At 38.5% G+C, this 17,601-nt stretch overlaps 5 protein-coding genes across 5 annotated transcripts; 2 read left to right on the top strand and 3 right to left on the bottom strand.

The window, feature by feature from the left end:
* Positions 1-438: 438 nt before the first annotated feature.
* Positions 439-3,372, bottom strand: SAPINGB_P001533 (uncharacterized protein; the record flags this gene model as incomplete). Its single annotated transcript, XM_031996254.1, has 1 exon — positions 439-3,372. One exon carries the CDS (start codon positions 3,370-3,372, stop codon positions 439-441), a length of 2,934 nt encoding a protein of 977 aa, XP_031852145.1.
* A 1,872-nt stretch (positions 3,373-5,244) lies between these two features.
* SAPINGB_P001532 (uncharacterized protein) lies at positions 5,245-6,505 on the bottom strand (the record flags this gene model as incomplete). Its single annotated transcript, XM_031996253.1, has 3 exons — positions 5,245-6,267; positions 6,337-6,351; positions 6,458-6,505. The coding sequence occupies 3 exons, from the start codon at positions 6,503-6,505 to the stop codon at positions 5,245-5,247; spliced, it is 1,086 nt and encodes a 361-aa protein (XP_031852144.1).
* Positions 6,506-6,898: 393 nt separating this feature from the next.
* SAPINGB_P001531 (uncharacterized protein) lies at positions 6,899-8,716 on the top strand (the record flags this gene model as incomplete). Its single annotated transcript, XM_031996252.1, has 1 exon — positions 6,899-8,716. The coding sequence occupies one exon, from the start codon at positions 6,899-6,901 to the stop codon at positions 8,714-8,716; it is 1,818 nt and encodes a 605-aa protein (XP_031852143.1).
* A 114-nt stretch (positions 8,717-8,830) lies between these two features.
* Positions 8,831-12,626, bottom strand: SAPINGB_P001530 (40S ribosomal uS12 domain-containing protein; the record flags this gene model as incomplete). Its single annotated transcript, XM_031996251.1, has 6 exons — positions 8,831-9,018; positions 9,099-10,646; positions 10,713-11,373; positions 11,474-11,614; positions 12,013-12,334; positions 12,562-12,626. The coding sequence occupies 6 exons, from the start codon at positions 12,624-12,626 to the stop codon at positions 8,831-8,833; spliced, it is 2,925 nt and encodes a 974-aa protein (XP_031852142.1).
* Positions 12,627-15,343: 2,717 nt separating this feature from the next.
* On the top strand, positions 15,344-17,551 carry SAPINGB_P001529 (uncharacterized protein; the record flags this gene model as incomplete). The annotated part of the gene is made up of 1 exon (XM_031996250.1): positions 15,344-17,551. The coding sequence occupies one exon, from the start codon at positions 15,344-15,346 to the stop codon at positions 17,549-17,551; it is 2,208 nt and encodes a 735-aa protein (XP_031852141.1).
* Positions 17,552-17,601: the final 50 nt, after the last annotated feature.

The raw sequence follows: 17,601 nt of genomic DNA, 5'->3' as shown, positions 1-17,601 counted from the left end.
TAAAAACCCAATAATAACGTCGTCAATGGCTCACAAAACAATCGTCTTTCAAAAAAGAAAAAAAAAAGGTCTAAAGAGTAAACATTAATGATTAAAAGCAGTCACTGGAATAATAATATTAATAAATATCATTCGTGCAGCTTCTTTCATCTTCTCTTTTTTTTTTTAATGATGCAACTTGTTCTGGTGCTCATTTACTGATAATAGACTGACGTTTTTTTTTTTTTTAGAAAAAAATAAAAAAACAAAAAGCAATCATGCTCAAATCGTAATGGTATTTAATGGATACTAACCTTTACAGGGGTTTTCCCGGGCGCAAAAAAAAAAATAAAAAATAAAAAGAAAGAAAAAGAGTTAGTTATCATGCAATTAACTATTCCCTCATTTTCCTCTCCTTTTTTTTGTTGTTGTTGTTGTTGTTTTTTTTTTTTTTTCCTGTCAACATTCTCCGGGAATCCCAGTTAAAGCATCCACAAATACCGAATCATCAAAGTCATCATCATCATCATCATCACTGCTTAAAGAATCACTCGATTTGTTACCACCCGTCATATGAAGCTGTAATTTATATGCGGCTGATACATCTGGCGCGGCTGGCTTTTTATTACCATTACCATTACCAGCACCCATAGACCCTAAAACATAGTAATCCAAAGCTCCATTATATTCATCTCCATCTTCTTCTTCACCACCAGCACACAAACCTGCTGATCCACAAACATTATTAAGTCCTCCTTTCCAACTCTTACGCAGCTCATCAATCTCATCTTCCTCTTTAATGGAATCAAACTCAAACATCGACAATGAAGACATCCGTGTCCCAACACTCGCTCCATTCCCCCCAGCCAATTTTTCACCACGACCCCCATCTCGTATGCTGCTACCACAACTACTACTACCACTGCCACTACCACTACTTCCACATCCAGTCAAGTTGCGCAGTTTAGGAACTCCTGAATTACCTCGGTAATAGCTACTACCATACATCGACTGCCGCCCAGCTTCTAACTGTAACATTGATGGGCTTCGAAACATTTGCTGAGGATATTGTTGGGAACAACTATACTGCTGCTGCTGCTGGAAATTTTGTTGCCGCTGCTGAATTACCATCCGTGCCCGGCTTTGCATCGCAATCTGCCGGTTCACTTGCTGTTGTCTTTCCCGTTCTCGCCGCAACGCATCCATCCGGTCCGCATACATAGTCCCCATTGTTACCATTTTAGGAGAACCTCCACCATCGGAATCTTTGCCGCCTGCTCTCAGTCCCAATGCTCCATTGGCTTGTTTCCGTTTGCTCAAGCTACTAGCTCGACGAAGACCACCACTTCCCCCTGATCCAAGAGATGACGCTCCTGTGCTTCCAGATGACGACGCACTGAAAAGCGTGCTTAGACTACTGCTGCTGTTCCCACTGCGAGAACTACGCGCACTTCCTAAGCTCTTGGAACTCCCACCACTGATACTACTTTCTGCACTCAGAGAGCTTGGTGTAGGTGATGGTGGAGTTGTGGCACCAGTGTTTTGTTGTTTTTTATTTGAAAAAAAATTGAGAGGTGAAGATTTCGTGACTGTCAGTGGAATGGACATTGCAGACTTGAGTGATGATAAAGAAGATGTTTTATGCACAGATCGCGAGTTGCCTCCATTGTTGTGGCTGTTTGATGAAGATGATGATAATAGACGCGACAGTAATCCCAAATTACGTCGAGGTTTTTTCTTTGGTTCAGATGACATTGCTTTTGAAGGTGTGGTATTGTTGATGATGGTAGAGTTGTTAATTGTAGGTGAAATATTTGTCAAAGTAGCTGTTGCAGGTGTTGTTGAGATTTTTGTCTGCACAGATGAGGCGGATGGACAATCCGTCACAGATGGTGTTTGATTAACTTGAGACTTGACGGTTGGCGCAGGTTTCTGTAAAATTAAAAAAGATTCTGTCTTTTGTTGTTGTTGTTGTTTTTGTTGTTGATGTTGTTTATGTTGACATTCTTGTTGCTGCTGGTCTTGTTGCTGGGACACATTCAACGGAACTAGTAGTGACTCCGGGCTCTGAGCGCTAACTATCTTTGGCAGTGTCTCCACAGCCAGTTTTGCTAGCGTGGTTTGCTGGGTGGTGGACTGTTGAGGAATTTCTTCATTCCAAAGAATCTTAGCATTCTTGGATTCTTCAACAAGGTCCTCATTATTATTATTATTATGCTCATCAACAAACTCTGGAACAGATTCTGGAACCGACTCTGGAACCGACCCTCGAACTGACTCTGGTACTGAATCTGAAACAGGTTCTGGCGCAAAGATCTGCGCAGAGGTTTCTTCCCGTAACTTTAATGGAGCCGCAGTTGTTTCTTCTACAACTGTTGCACCTTCTCCTTTTTTTTTTTTTCTTTCTTTTTCTCTACTTGCGGTCCAACCTAGTTTTGGTAGTAGTAGACTAGTTTCGAGTTCTGATTTTGTCGCATCGCTTGTTTTTCTCTTTCCTTCTTCCTCTTTATCCATTTCAAACCCAATAGAAAATGGACTCATTTGTGGCATTGACAATCTCTTGAAAAAATTTGTTGTAGGTAAAGAGGATGAAACTGTTGAAATATCAGTGTCTCGCTTCTTGCGCTGTTTCGGAGACCCTCGATCAATGCTACTAAGAGAATTGTCATTATTATTACCTCCTGAAATGTGACTTGTTGTAGTGTTCACTAAAGCGTTGCTCACCGAGCTACTGGTACTACTCACAGGAGAAGTCTCGAGAGAATTAGCTATCAAGATTCCACTTAGAGAGCCGGTACTATCAGATAATGTTAAGGGGCTTCTTGGAGAATCCAGAACTACTGCTTTAGCTGGTGATGCTGGCATAACCAGTTTTTGTTGTGATTCAATTTGGTTATTTCCCTTTATTTTTTCTTCTTCTTCTTCTTCTTCTTCTTCCTCAGAGACAAATGTCTTTTCATTTTCAGCATCGGCAGAAGCAGAAGTACTTTGCTTGTATTCTTTTTCTTCCTCGCTTAGGTGTAAGGTTTCCTCACGGACAGGACTTGTATCAGGTCGCATATGTGCTTGTTGGGGCCGAGTAATGGGACTAACAGAGTCATTGAATGGACTTTTTGTTGGTTTTAGAGTCAGTATCTGCTGTTGTAAGAGTAAATCTTTATTTTTTGTATGATTTAGTTTAAGTCGTCGATCTCGCAAACAGTCTTGACTGGTATAGATGGCGGGACCGTTGGGAGAGGCCGAGGGGAAAGGTTTGGCAAGATGGCTTGGGGTAGTTGTAAAATGGAAAAGTCGGCGATACAAAGGTTGCAAAGAAGAGGAAGATGGAGGATTTACATTTTTGTTTTGGTGAGGAAGGAAGTTATCCTGAACACCTCCACTACTTGCAAACATTTGAAAGAGTGATGGTGATTATGATGGGAATGATGGTTATTATATTAATCTTTTCTTGGGATATTTAGTAATTTTATTTAAAGAGAGCAAAAAAAAAAAAAAAAAAAAAAAAAAAAAAAAAAAAGAAAACGAGTGAATAAATGAAGAGAATAGAAGAAAGATTTATATTATAAGAATAGATTTATATTTGAAAGAAAAAAAAATATATATATAGAAGGAAAGAAGAAAAATATATGAAAACAATTTAAAACTTGAAGGTTTTATAAAATCTATATAGAAAGGAGGTTCTTTTTTTTTATTTTTCAAGTAATAAATACAAGTAATTTTTTTTTTAAAAAAATAAAAATAAAATATAAAATATAAAATATAAAATATAAAATATAAAATATAAAAAAATTATATAGAATCAATCAATAGTCTAAAAAAAAATTTTTAATTTCTTGTTAATTTCCTATTCAAGAAGTCTGCGGCAGTATTTTTTTTCCCCCCCACAAAGACTACGTGGATAAGGTGCGCACGCGGTTTGACAACAGGACAGACCGGTAAATGTAAATGTAAATGTTTAAATATATAAATTTGTTAATTAAGGGATTCTATTTTTTTTTTTTTTGTCACAGATTAATGGGGGGTGTAAATATATATATATATATATATATATTTTTATAGAAAAAGATTGTTTTAAAAAAAAAATAATCCCATTTTAATCTTCAATATTTAGATATTTAGATATAAACACTTTGAAACAATATTAAGGTAAAAAAAAAAATTGTCGTTTCTGAAAAAAAAAAAAAAAAAAAAGACCTGCAGTGCATGGCGTTGCACTGTCCTACGACTGACAACGACGACGACAACGACGACAACGACGACGACGACGACGATGACTGACGAAAACATTTGCTGGTAACGTTTAGGATTATGACGAAAATTCCCATTAAAGCCACCTCAACTATTTTTTTCATTTCATTTTTTACTTGAAAAAAAAAAAAAAAAATTTAGAGTTAGAATCATCTATCTATATATCACTATATAAAAAAAAAAAAAAAAGAAAACTTTTTCCCCTGGGCTCATCGGTTTTTATATAAAAAATAAAAAAAATAAAAAACTGCCTTCATTCCAATCCCTTCCTATCAAATTTATCATTTATTATCATTATTATCATTTATTATCATTTATTATCATTTATTATCATTTATTATCATTATTATCATTATTATCATTATTATCATTATTATCATTATTATCATTATTATCATTATTATCATTATTATCATTATTATCATTATTATCATTATTATCATTATTATCATTGTCATTATCATTGTCATCTTCTTCTTTATTATTATCATCATCATCATCAGCCTTAATACCCTTAAGACCCTTTTTTATACTCCTTCTTGTCCATCTCCTAGATTACTTACCAACGCCTGGCTGTCACTACTATTATTCAGACTTTACAAAGGAGGTGATATGTGCACACGCGTAAAAATAAAATAAAATAAAATAAAATGCTTTATTTTTTATTTTTTAAAAGTCCATCATCACAAACTTTCATTGCGTTTTAAACTATATATATATTTAAAAGAGATACCTCCTGTCATAAAGCCTTCAAATCCTTCTTTATCACCTATATAATCTATCTTGGAATCACCAAAAAATAAAAAAATAAAAAAATAAAAAAATAAAAAAATAAAAAAATAAAAAAATAAAAAAATAAAAAAATAAAAAAAAAAATAAAACCCTTCCAACGCGTACCTTGCTTCTATTTCCACTTCCATTATTAACATATTCCTCTCCTTCTCACTTCTATATTATACTTAATCTTTATTATTATTATTATTAAAAATACTCCTTCATTTATATATTAAATCACCTCTACTCATCCCGACGGTAATTGATCTTGTCAACTTTCACCTCTCCGTCAATGTACCGGTAAATGTAAACAATACAAACTGTCCCTTGAATGTCCAACAAGCAAAAAGATGGAATCGGGTCCTTGGGTTCCACAACCTTAACACTTTGTTTCTCCTCTCCATCCTTTGATTTCTTCTCATCATTGCTCTTACCTTCCTCTTCTCCCTCCTTAGCCTTATCATCATCTTCCTTGCCCTCATCTTTTTCTTCTTTTTCTTCTTCTTTATTGTCCTCTTCTTCTCTTTCTCCTTCTCTTTCTCCTTCTTCATCCTCTTCCTCATCATCTTCTTCCTCAGGATCAGGCCATCCAGTGTAAAATGCACCCGTCGCACTACCAGGGTTCACAAAAAACTTGCCCTCTAGCTTGTACGCCTCCACCCGGTGCGTTCCACCCCAAATGAAAATGTCCACGTCCAGCTGTCGCGCCGCAATAAGCAACGCGTCTGGATCACTGTTAGGAACAATCGTGTGGCCACTATTAAACCCAATCCGTAACTCTCCCAAAGTTACCACCCGAGACAACGGTAAAGAAACACTCATCACCGTCGTTTTTGCAGTTGTCGCTGGTTTCTGAACTACCTTAACAGCCAACCCATCATTGCTGCCACCACTAGATACACTCGCATATGTGTTGAGACTGGCTCCATCTGGAGCATTCGACATGTAAGCAGCTGAAGACTTGGGAACTCCGCCAGGAACCCCATTGCTGTTGGCCCCAGATACTGCTGCAAACCCGCCGCCTATACTTGTACTGCCGCTCAAACTTCCAACCCCAATATCCTGCAGAGATTGTTGCTGCTGTTGTCGGAATCCATTCGAGTCCTCAGTCTTGACGTGTTGGTAAATTACAGGGTCATCAAACTCTCCCTTCACTGCTAGAAATTCACGCGACAGGCTTTGCAAATAATGTAAGGTTTCGCGGTCAGTAATGTTTCCTAAACATAGTACCTTTTCTATTTTCCCAGGCACAAGCAGCTTGCGAAACTATTGTAATTTGGCATTTGTTAGATAATATCTCCAAGCTATAAGTCTATATGTTCTTATCGCTCTTACCTTAGCTGGAATTTCCTATTAAACTTGTTAGTTTTTTTTTTTTTTTTTTTTTTTGCTTGTTTGTATGTATGTATGTATGTACTTATATTATATTAAGTAAAATCTTCAATTTCCCACTTACAATTGCTCGGTCTGGAATGTGTAAATCGCCAATAACTAGTACCAACATAGTAACTGTTTCTTTAGTTTGTTCAAATATAAATATATCCTCTGTTCTTGCAGAGAGAAATAATAAAAAGAGTGTGTGCAGAGTGTAGGTTGGATATTCTTGGTGAAAATCTAAGGTGGCTTTGCGCTGTCGTATTAACCACAACCAAAACACCTCTCCACCATTTCAAAACCCCTAACCCTATATTCACTTTTCCTCTTTTCACCCTAATAATTCGGTGCGGCTCACTCCCAATCCTCCCCCATTTTTTGCTCGTCCGTTTCCTTTGCCATGTTGTTGCATCCACAGTTAAGCAGATCTCAACTTCTCAAATTTGTCTTTCTTATTCAATCTTCAACCTTACATCGCTTTTTTTATTTTTTTTTTTCCTTATCTCATTTCCCCTTTCAAAATATGCCCGCAACTGCTCTCCTCTGTAACGCAGTCATGTGTGCATGCAACACTCTAGCAACAACCGCATGTAACAAAGCTTCCGGGCTCAAAAAGCTCAAGGAAGCAAAGTTTGGCGATGCTGGCGGATCCAGCAAAGTTGTCCCGCTTTCGGACGACAATACAAGGGTAGTATACTTTGTTCGTGATACATACAACCCTAAAAATATCATCAATGTTCTGGATGAAAACAAGTCTCGAGTGTACTCATTTGAACGCAATGGTAAGGGCAAGTTTTGTGGCATCAAGGGCGAAAAGTTTGTGCCCTGGGATATGATCACAGCAAATCATAGACAAGTCATTGGAGCAGTTGGATTCAAAAAGGGTAAAGCTTGGGTCGAGTTTTGCAACAAGGGTGACCTCCAGTTTAGACTAATCAAATCCTTGGGTAGTTGTAAGAAAAAGTTTGAACAGTTCAAGTACCGCAGCGACGAAAAAGCCCGGTTCAGATGGTACCAACGCACTATGACTCTTGATAAAGTATCTCCATCTTTAAGTTCCAATTCTTGTCGCATGTACCGCCAGAGGGTTGCCATTGCACGCAAGTTAAGTTTTTTGCAATGCAAGTCTCCCATAAAGAAATGCTTGCAAAAGTGTCAGTCCTTTACCATTGTTGACTACGAGGTAGTTTACGATGCATGTCTGATTGACCGCGAGCTTCTTGTGGCAACAGCCTTTGTGTCGATAATGACCCAATGGGCCAAGATGAAAAAATCAGTCAGTGTTGGGTCCGGTAAAGGTGGCAAGGGCGGGTGCTGTGTTTCAGCAAAAAAGGCCAAAATCAAAATGGCCAAATATAAGGCCATGGTCAAGGCAAAACGCATCCTTAACAAGGGCTGCCAAACAACAGATATGAAGACATCCATGGGACTCGAAAAGGTAGCATGTGCAAAAAGTATGGCCTATAAGTTTATGGGAGGGAAGGTTGCCCCGACCTCTGAAAACCCATCTGGGGACCCGACTTTTAAAACAAAAAAGTGTAAAAAACCAACTAAGCCCGCTCTAGTCTGTGCCAAAAAAATATGTGAAAAACCTCTCGCTTGTATGCCCAACTGTGTCCCTTCATGTCTCCCAATCCCTCGACCATCAGCATGCCCAAACACTGGTCCTTCGTGCTCGCGGCCTATAACTGCTGCCTCCTCATGTGGTGTCCCTAAATGCCCCGCGCCACCTATCCCGCAATCTTATCGTGGTAGCGCATGTACCGCACCCCAAGTGTGTACTGTCCCCCCAGGAGCTTTCCCTGTGCAGCAACAACAACAGCAAACCTATTACTATAACCCCATGGTTCAACTTCCTCAAATGGTTACACAACCTGTGGCTCCTCAGGCTCAATGTTCCATCAACATCCAACCCCAGCCGTCGTACTGTCCCATGCCAACGTACCCGCAACAGTTCCAGCCTCCAGCTTCCGCTCCTCTTCCAATGGCTAGCAATAACAATTTCTACGCATACTATGATCAACATCAGCATCAGCAGCAACAACAACAACAACAACAACAACAACAACTCACAACAGCATCCTGTGGACTCGCCCGTCCAGGGTCTACATGCTCCACTTTCTGTCCGCCCCGACCTCCAACGCCGTATAGCGAATGTGCACAATCACCTGGCATGTGTCGGCCATCGTCAAGGTCGTCGTCGTCGTCATTGCGAAGTAATTGCTGTTCTCCAGGTCCCACTGCGTGTCGGAAAAAAAAGCGGCCGTCGTGCAAGAGTGGGTGTAAAATGTCTTCAGAGTCATATTGCGGGAATGAAATGAAACGAGGGTTTTATCAGTAAATGAAAAAAAATAAAATCATAAATTTATAAAGGAAATCTAGAGTCATCTCTATTTAAAAAAAATTTTTAATTAAAAAAAAATTATTAAAGAAATTTTGAAAATAATATTCATGCTTAGAGTTGCGAATAACGGCATCCACAGAAGATACAAATGTCAAAAGTATTTTCTCCTAAAAGAACTTGGAGTAATGGCGAGTCTTTATCTTCTACATAGTTCGATAACACAGCGTATTGACGACCGCATCCTCCACATACTTTGGAGTTAAAGAATGTTAATGGCATCAGAGAAATTGCACATCGTTCTAAATTAAAAAAAAAAAGTTAGTATCTCTATAACCATGATTTCTTTTTTTTTTTTTTTTTTTTTTTCATTTTTACTCACTCCATGGATACCCTCTCTTCGAAAAGATATGAAACCTATTCCTGGCATCAGCGAAATAAAAGTCTTCGGTAAATCCGTCGCCAGGCACCGACACCATCTTATCATCTCGCCGATTTCGTTTCACAAGCATTTCACACCCAAGAACCGTGTAACTTGCATCATCGTAATTGAATCGATTATTTTCCGTCTCAAGACTGTCCAACCCATCCTTCCTCTGTTTTTCCAAATCCTCATTCAGTTGCCCCAGATAGCTCTCAACAATCACACGCTCCATTTTTTTAAGTTCAGAATTTCTTTTGGTGCAATAGTATAGTACCACAAAACATAATTCGTTCATAATCGCCTGGGTGTGCTTCTCAACGTCGGATTCAAACCGCGAAATGTCTTCTCCAAATATGTGTTCCTCCCATTCTTCGTCGCGGCTCGAGCCCGCCGTGTAGGAATTCTCGGCAATGTTGGCAAGCTCCTTTTCGTGCATTTGGATATGCGCCTGTTGCATTAGCAGTGCTAGACTCTTGAGGTGAATCAGTAGTCGCAACACATTATAAAATTTGGAAAGGAAAAAAGTTCTTGTGATATCCGCATGTAAAGCTTTTGCAAATGATTCCACACCCATATTACTTGGAAAAAGTTTAACATGTTTGGGATTGAAGAGTGCTTCCCTGTGGTGATCAGAGGCATAATTCTCAAGCTCCTCAATCATATTTTTGATGTAAATCGGCCGCTGTTTGGGGGATTTGACACTATTGGACAATGCCTTAACTTTCCACCAAATACTTTCTGCAGATCCCTGAGTAGCATCAGGTAAAGTATCCACAAAAAGTGCTGGTTCCGGGGGTCCCATACGTTGCTTCCCCTTGCTTCCGTATTCCTCAATGCACATTGGTTGGAACGAGATTTGGAACCGAGTTGAAGAAGTTAGAACGTATCGCAGCTGGGTTTCGGTCACAAGTGTATTTAGGAATGCAAAGTACCCACCGCCATGAGGGTGCGGAACCACACCATAGAACCGAAACTGGAACGTCGACGTGGCCTCGCCAATAGTTCCAATATGATTCCCTGCATCATTCATGGCATTGATACGTCTCTCGAAAAAGGCATCAAGAGGGTTGCTTACGGGCGAATCACTGGGGAAGCCTTGCTCAATGGATTTTTTAGGAGATGCAAGGTCGATAGTGCCTATAAACGAATCTATCCAGTCGGCAAATCCAATGACCCAAACACGGGATTTATCGCGAGCCATCAATGAAACCATAGTTATTGGCTGTTTTCCACTGGGGGTTTTGTAAAACAGGTGTTGTGGGATTAAGGGCTTGTCAATGTCTTTGAAGGTGTAGACTGAAATGCCCACCGTTTGGGTTACAGCGAGAAGAAACTGGTTTGTTTCTTTGTGGAAATGGATCCAAAGAGAAGTAACAAGAAATCTAGAGGGAGTTTGGATGGTAGAAAAGAAAGCAGAGATGTCGAGAGATTTAGTTTCCGAATCATAGGTGATGAGTTTGGCTAAAATTTGGTTTGACGAGTCGACGCCAATTAATAGAGAATAGTCTAGGGTTGTTAGTTTTTATTGGGTTTTATTGGTTTTTTTTTTTTTTTTGAAAACACTCGACTTACATTTATTCAAAGGTCCTTTCACCCAAGATGTCCATTTGAGCTTGATTAATGATGTATATTTGCCGTCTGATTCATTGTTAAAGTCAACTACATGAATGCCATCCATAATGGTATCATATTTTCTAGTTTGTTGGTTGTAAGAGTGTACTGGTATAAAAATGACGATTTTGCCAGACTTTGTTCCTGCAGCAAAAAACACCGACCCCCATTTATCGTCCTCAATTACATTTGAAGGGAATCTGGGGGACCAGGCCATAGAATTGAAGATATAATCTTTTGTTTTTTCAGCTGGAACCACATAGTCTGGGTCATTTTCCAAGGTTTTTTTGAGACAAGTTATGCAAGATACTATAGGGACCCATGTGGAAGAAATGGCCTTGACTTTGTAGTCGTAAATAACAATGTTGCCTTGGTTGGTTAGAACGCTAAGAAGACATGTTCGCGAGGAACTTGTTCCTGAGGGAGACCAAGCAATGTCGACGGAATATTCGTCGGAGCAGTATGTTTCAATATTGAAGGAGGTTACGGGAGCCTCACCCAGAGGTCTCCAAGAGTCGAGAGGTTGAGAGGCTTGAATTTCGTATTTTTCATCGAGTTTGGTATTAGACGAAGAAGTCCCTGCTGTAGTAGTAGCAGCTTCAACGGTATGATTTTGTGGTTTCTAATAAAAGAAAAAAAAAAAAAAAAAAAAAAAGGAAGAAGAAGAAAACGCGTATTAGAATAGAATGAACTTTGACGCGTCAACATGATTAAAAACATACAATTATTATAACATTTTCAGTATTTGTAATGGCAAAAAGACCATCTTCGGACCATGCAAATGAGCTATGAAGTGAAGAGATGCTGAGACGCTCCACCTTAACGTCACGAATCATTTTCCATGCTGGGTACAGGCGAGGGGGCTTTTAAAAAAAAATAAAAAAATAAAATAAAATTGGTGGGTACGTTGGTGAAAGAAAAAAAAAATTTCAAAGATTTTGGAAAAAAATTTAGTCAACACAAATTTATGTTATATAATAAGACGGTATCAAGTCCAATCTATACTACAAAAACATCAACACTCGGTTGACAAGACGAAAACAAAAGTCAAGTCTTTCGACCAAACTTTTTCAATTTTTTTTTATTTTTTTTGTAAATTCATGATATGTATAAGTACATGACAATTTTTTGTATTTTTTTTCCGTGCTTGTCGTAGAGGTAGGGGGTCGTAGTCTTGAATTTTTTTGTTGTATAGAAAAAGCAAGAACATTTAAGATCTGGGCTTCTCCTTCTTCTCCTTCCAGAGAGCAATGAGGGAGACACCGGAGACCTTGACAACCTTGAAACGGACACCGGGAATATCACCCTTAGCCTTACCCTTGCGGCCAAAACCAGCAATGAGGACTTCGTCGTTCTCGTCAACGAAGTTCAAGCAACCATCATTGGGGACGAAAGCAGTGACTCTCTTACCGTTCTTGATGAGCTGGACACGGACACACTTTCTGATGGCAGAGTTGGGCTGCTTGGCCTCGACACCAATCTTTTCCAAAACAATACCCTTAGCGTGGGAAGAACCACCGAAGGGAGAGAACTTGAAGGCAGTACCAAGAAGTCTCTTCTTGTAAGAGGCGTCAGCCCATCGGCTATGAAAAAAAAGACATGTTAGTATGGTTGATAATATACATGATATATTGAAAAAGAGAATAGAAGATATGGCAGTGGTATTATTATTCAAAACTTTGATTGAAAATTTTTAAAAGGGTATCTTTGTGAATAACAAACTTCATGTCCAGCAGCACACGACTCCATCACAACCAGTTCTTCCTTCTCTTTCTCAAATTGTTTTGCGCATCATCGTGAAAGAACATACTTGTCTCTGCGAGAGATGCGGAGCTTTCTAGCAGCGTTGAGTCCTCTTGGCTTTCCGTTACCCATTTTGGCGATGTAGTTGGTAGTTCTTGAGTCTGACGAGGGAGGGGAGGGGGAAAAAAAAAATTATAAAAGAGAAAAAGAGAAATTTTCTGAGTGTGTGAGAGCCCACCAGCGTATGTGTGTGTGTGTGTGTGTGTGTGTGCGTGCGTGCCCACAGTCACCTAGACGTTATGGTCTTCTTTTGGCCTTGAAATCTTTCCCTCTTTTGGGCAGTAATGAGCCGCACTTCGATACACACCTGAGTAGGAGAAAGATTAGCAAGATGTTACAATATTTACCCTAGCCCTGATTGTAATGAAAAATATTGTGTTAATTATATGGCATTTTTAGAATATGAATTTGTAACAAGTGTATACTTTGGAATGACATATATTTCAGAATACATTTCCTTTTTGGGATATAAAGGTCACAGTTGTTACAAAAAAAATTAATTCCCACTAAAAAAAATAAAAATAAAACATTGCCACAAGTTTGAGAAAATCTGAAAAAAAACAAAAATAAAAAGAATTTGGTCCGAACCAAAATAAAAACGAAATGAAAAAAAAAAAAAAAAAAATGTGGGGGGCAGGATCTTCGAGAGACGGTGAGAGAAGAGATTTTAATCACCAATGAGAAAAAAAATGGAGAATGAATTCATAGCAGTTGAAACTTAATTGAAATTTCATTTTATATTCAACTTTTGAATAATAATTAGTATAAACAAGCTTTTTCAATAATGAAAAAAACTATCTACAGATTATATTTTTCAATGGTTTAAAACAATTGTAATATTTCTTTTTCTATATCTACAAATCTCCATTATCTCTGCTATGTCAATATAATATGTTTTTTGCTAAACCTATAAATACACTTTTATTTATTTTTTTATTTTTTTTTTGACCTGGTTGCCTAACGGTGAAATGCGAAAATCGTACTATTGTTTGCGTACCTAACTCCTGAATAGATTTTACCATGAAAAGAAAAAAGACTCAATAAAATTTTTTTCTAAAATCCCAGATTAGTGGCTTATATTTTTTGTTTCGGATTAATTTCAAATAGATTTGTGGTAGTAGTGATGGGATCTCGGACTTTATTATTAATAAGCTATATATACTCATTCTCATTGTTAACAATATCATTAAAAAGACTCTCCGGTAACAATCTTAACGTTAGCCATCCGGCTGCTCCTTTGCGGGGACTGAGGGGGATTGTGGCTAGGAAATGAGGGGCCAAAGCTCTATGAGAAGGAGGTTGTTTTCATATGATTGCTGTTTACTCCGCATATATATATATATTAACACCCGTACATAACCATCATATACACAAACATTCAGCAACCAATCTTTACCTTAAGCTGTGTACTTCTATGACGATTTATTACATTAATAATTATTACCAGATAAGAAATGTAGCCTCTATCAAATATCCAAAATTAATGAAAATTTAGTGATGTCAGTTAAGTATGATCGCGCAGAGTGGTTTAAAAAAAAAAAAATACAAAAATGTTTTTTTTTATTACCTTGTGACAGGAGTTGGCGGGGTAATATTAACGATGGTGAGATAGTCGCTTTAACGTTGTAAGAAGCCTTTATATTTTAGAAGCAGCAACCTTCGGGGTTCACATAAACCCGGTCTTTTATGACATTTCTTTCAAGGTATACGAGTGGAAGAATTTGATTATTTATTTATTTTTTTTATTTTTTTTATTTTTTTTAAAAGATTGAAGAAATTTCATTTGCCAGGTTCGGATGAGGGTAATTATAATAAAAAAAATATCCCTTAGAGTTTATACGAGTAAGTTTTATTTTACGTGATAAGTGGGGAGCAATTTCTCTCATAGGTTTGTGATCCCGTAATCCCAATTTTAATTTTAATTTTTTTTTTCAAAAAAAAAAAAAAAATAGAATGAATGAGCCGAGTGTAACCGAAAGTTTTTCCTGAAATATTTGTATCTGATGAAGTAAACAAGCTACTTTTGATGGGATAGTGTGTTCAGACTAAGCTTAACTTGTCGACTTTAGTATGGTATGAACTAAATGATTCGTTTCAGAATATACTTCAATGGATAATTATCATCTACATATAATTAATTAAACTAAAATGGTCCTTTTTGTCTATTGGAAACAACCGTTAGATAGAGTTATTAAAGGATTTTTTTCAAAAAAAAAAATTATTTCCCAGTAAGAATTTTAGTCTTCACGATGGAATTTTATTTTTATTTTTTTATTGAAATTTATTGAATTATTATTATTTTCCATCATGATGATCATATCCATCCAAATTTCCATTAAGGACCACTTATAAGTATGAAGTTTTCACCCCCAAAATAAAGCCGAGGCTTGTGGGATTGTCAGGGCAGCAGCGTTTTGTATGCATGTATGTAAGTGTGCACACATGTGTGTAATAAAAATGTAACATATGCCCCACATTTGAGGGGAGCATCCAAATTTAGTGTAGTGATATAAAAAGAAATGAAAGGCCCACTGAAGGTAATAAAAAAAAAACATATAAAATCAACAATAATCCTCAGTTTTCCTAAATAGCAATTGTTTTTTTTTTTTTTTTTTTATTATTGTTATTTTTATTATATTCATTGATACGATATTCCCATTTTTAAATTAGAGTTTCCCTTTTTTTTTTTTTTTTATATATATATATATATATATTTAATCTTCTCTTTTAAAACCATAACATTCATCTTTCAATTCCTATAATAAGCATTCCAATAACAACCCTCAACAATGGTTCTTGAAGGCACAACCTTTTCTCCTGAAGTCCAGCAGCGCATCAAAAAGTATGCAATCACCACAGACCCTCAGATTAACCCAAAATCAAACCCCTTTGTCGAGAAAATCGCAACCATCAAGCTCGGAAAAAACAGAGTCCAGGCCGCCCCAATTCCTGGATCCCAAGAGTCCGGGTACTCAGCTATCTACCGTAACATCCACACCCCAGATAGACTCATTTCTTCATCACATCCTAAAGTCGCAACTGTAATCGATCTTTTTGAAGCTTCAGTCGCACACGGCCCTAACCAACCTTGCATGGGCCAGCGATCTTTCAATCAAGAATCAAAGTCATGGGGTCCTTTCACTTACGAAACATATGCCCAAGTCAAGCAGCGTGCCATTGACACTGCATCTGGCATAATTAATATCGTCGAAAAGGCCAATTCAATAGAGCCAAACAAAAAACAATACGTGGTTGGTCTCTATGGCCCAAACACCCGCAATTGGGTTGTTGCTGACTTGGCATGTGCTTACACCGCCTTGACCAGCGTCCCTCTTTATGACACCCTGGGCCCGGAGTCCACTCAATACATTATAAACCTCACCGAGATGCCCATCATTTTTGCTTCGTTAGCTCACATTCCATATCTACTCTCAATTAAGGATAAACTCCCCCTGCTCAAGACTCTTGTTTCATTGAACGAATTTGAGTCTCCAGAGTTTTATGAACAACCTGGCTATGGTAAACGCGATCTAGTCACCAAATGGGCAGCCTCAGTTGGTGTCACTGTTTATTCCATGTCTGAAGTCGAAGCTATTGGACAAAAGTCCCCCCGCAAACTCAGAAAATTAGTTCCTGAGGATATTCAATCTCTCTGCTTCACTTCTGGCACAACTGGCTTACCAAAGGGTGTTATTATTTCCGCTTCTGCCGTCGTTGCTGGAGTCTGTGTCTCCAAGTACCAGGAAGCATTTGAGACTGCCGTTGGCCAAGTGACGTACCTTTCTTTCCTCCCCCTTGCCCATATTTACGAGCGGGTCGATATATACTCGCTGCTGGCAAACAACTCCAAGGTGGGCTTTTTCCACGGAGAAGTCACTGAGCTCTTTGATGACATTCAGGTGCTACAGCCTACCCTGCTTGCAGGTGTACCGCGTGTTTGGAATAGAATGGCTGCAGCTATTAAAGCTTCCACAATCGAAGCAGATGGCTTTGCAGGTGTGCTTTCTCGTAAGGCATTCAACACCAAGGTGACTCGTCTCCGTGAGACTGGTGTCTACACACACGCTCTCTGGGACCGTCTTTGGTCTAACAAGATTAGAACAAAGTTGGGCCTGGGCTCTACAAAGGCCTTTATTTCTGGCTCTGCCCCACTGGCAGGAGAAAACATTGAGCTTCTTAAGGCTGCTCTTGCTATCGATTTGCTTCAGGGCTACGGTCTTACTGAGAGTTTAAGTGGTGTTTCCGTCTGCATGATGGGCGATATTGGTGCTGGTTCAGTTGGCCCTGTGGCGCCTACTACTGAGATTCGCCTCAGAGAGCTCCCAGATATGAACTACCTCAGCACAGACAAGCCTTATCCCCGCGGCGAGATTTTACTGAGAGGCCCACAAATGTTTTGGGGATACTTTAAAAATGAGGAGGAAACCAAAAAGGCAATTGACGAGGACGGTTGGTTCCACACAGGCGATGTGGGCATGATTGATGATCTCGGCAGAATCTACATTATTGACCGTGTCAAGAATATGTTCAAGCTGGCCCAAGGCGAATACGTTGGTCCCGAGCGTATTGAATCCATTTACCAGTCAAGCTCGTCGCTGATTGCTCAAATCTTTGTCGAGGGTAACTCGCTTGAGGTCTTTCTCATTGCCATTGTGGGTGTTTTGCCTGAAGCTTATGTGGCCTTTTTGAAGCACCACTTTGGGCTCCACATTGATCCCACAGACACTGCTGCCATGACTGAAACATTTAAGCGGCTGGACATCCGTAGGGCCATTAATGAGGAAATTAATAAGGATGCTAAGCGTGCTGGCCTTAAGGGCTTTGAGTTGGTTAAGAACTTGGCCTTATTCCTTGAGCCCATGAATGCAGATAACGGCACTCTGACACCTACTCTCAAGGTCAAGCGTAAAGAAGCTGCTGTTTTATATAAGGATACGATTGATGGTCTTTATAAAGAAGGTCAAATTGTCGAGAGCTCGACTAAGGCTAAGTTGTAAATTAGTTGTAATTTTTTTTTTTAAAAATAAATTGTTTGATTTCTTAAAGA

This window comes from Magnusiomyces paraingens (genome assembly GCF_902498895.1).
Source record: "Magnusiomyces paraingens strain CBS 517.90 genome assembly, contig: contig1, whole genome shotgun sequence".
In the NCBI taxonomy this organism is placed as follows: Eukaryota; Fungi; Ascomycota; class Dipodascomycetes; order Dipodascales; family Dipodascaceae; genus Magnusiomyces; species Magnusiomyces paraingens.
This window is presented reverse-complemented; position numbering and strand designations above follow the sequence as displayed.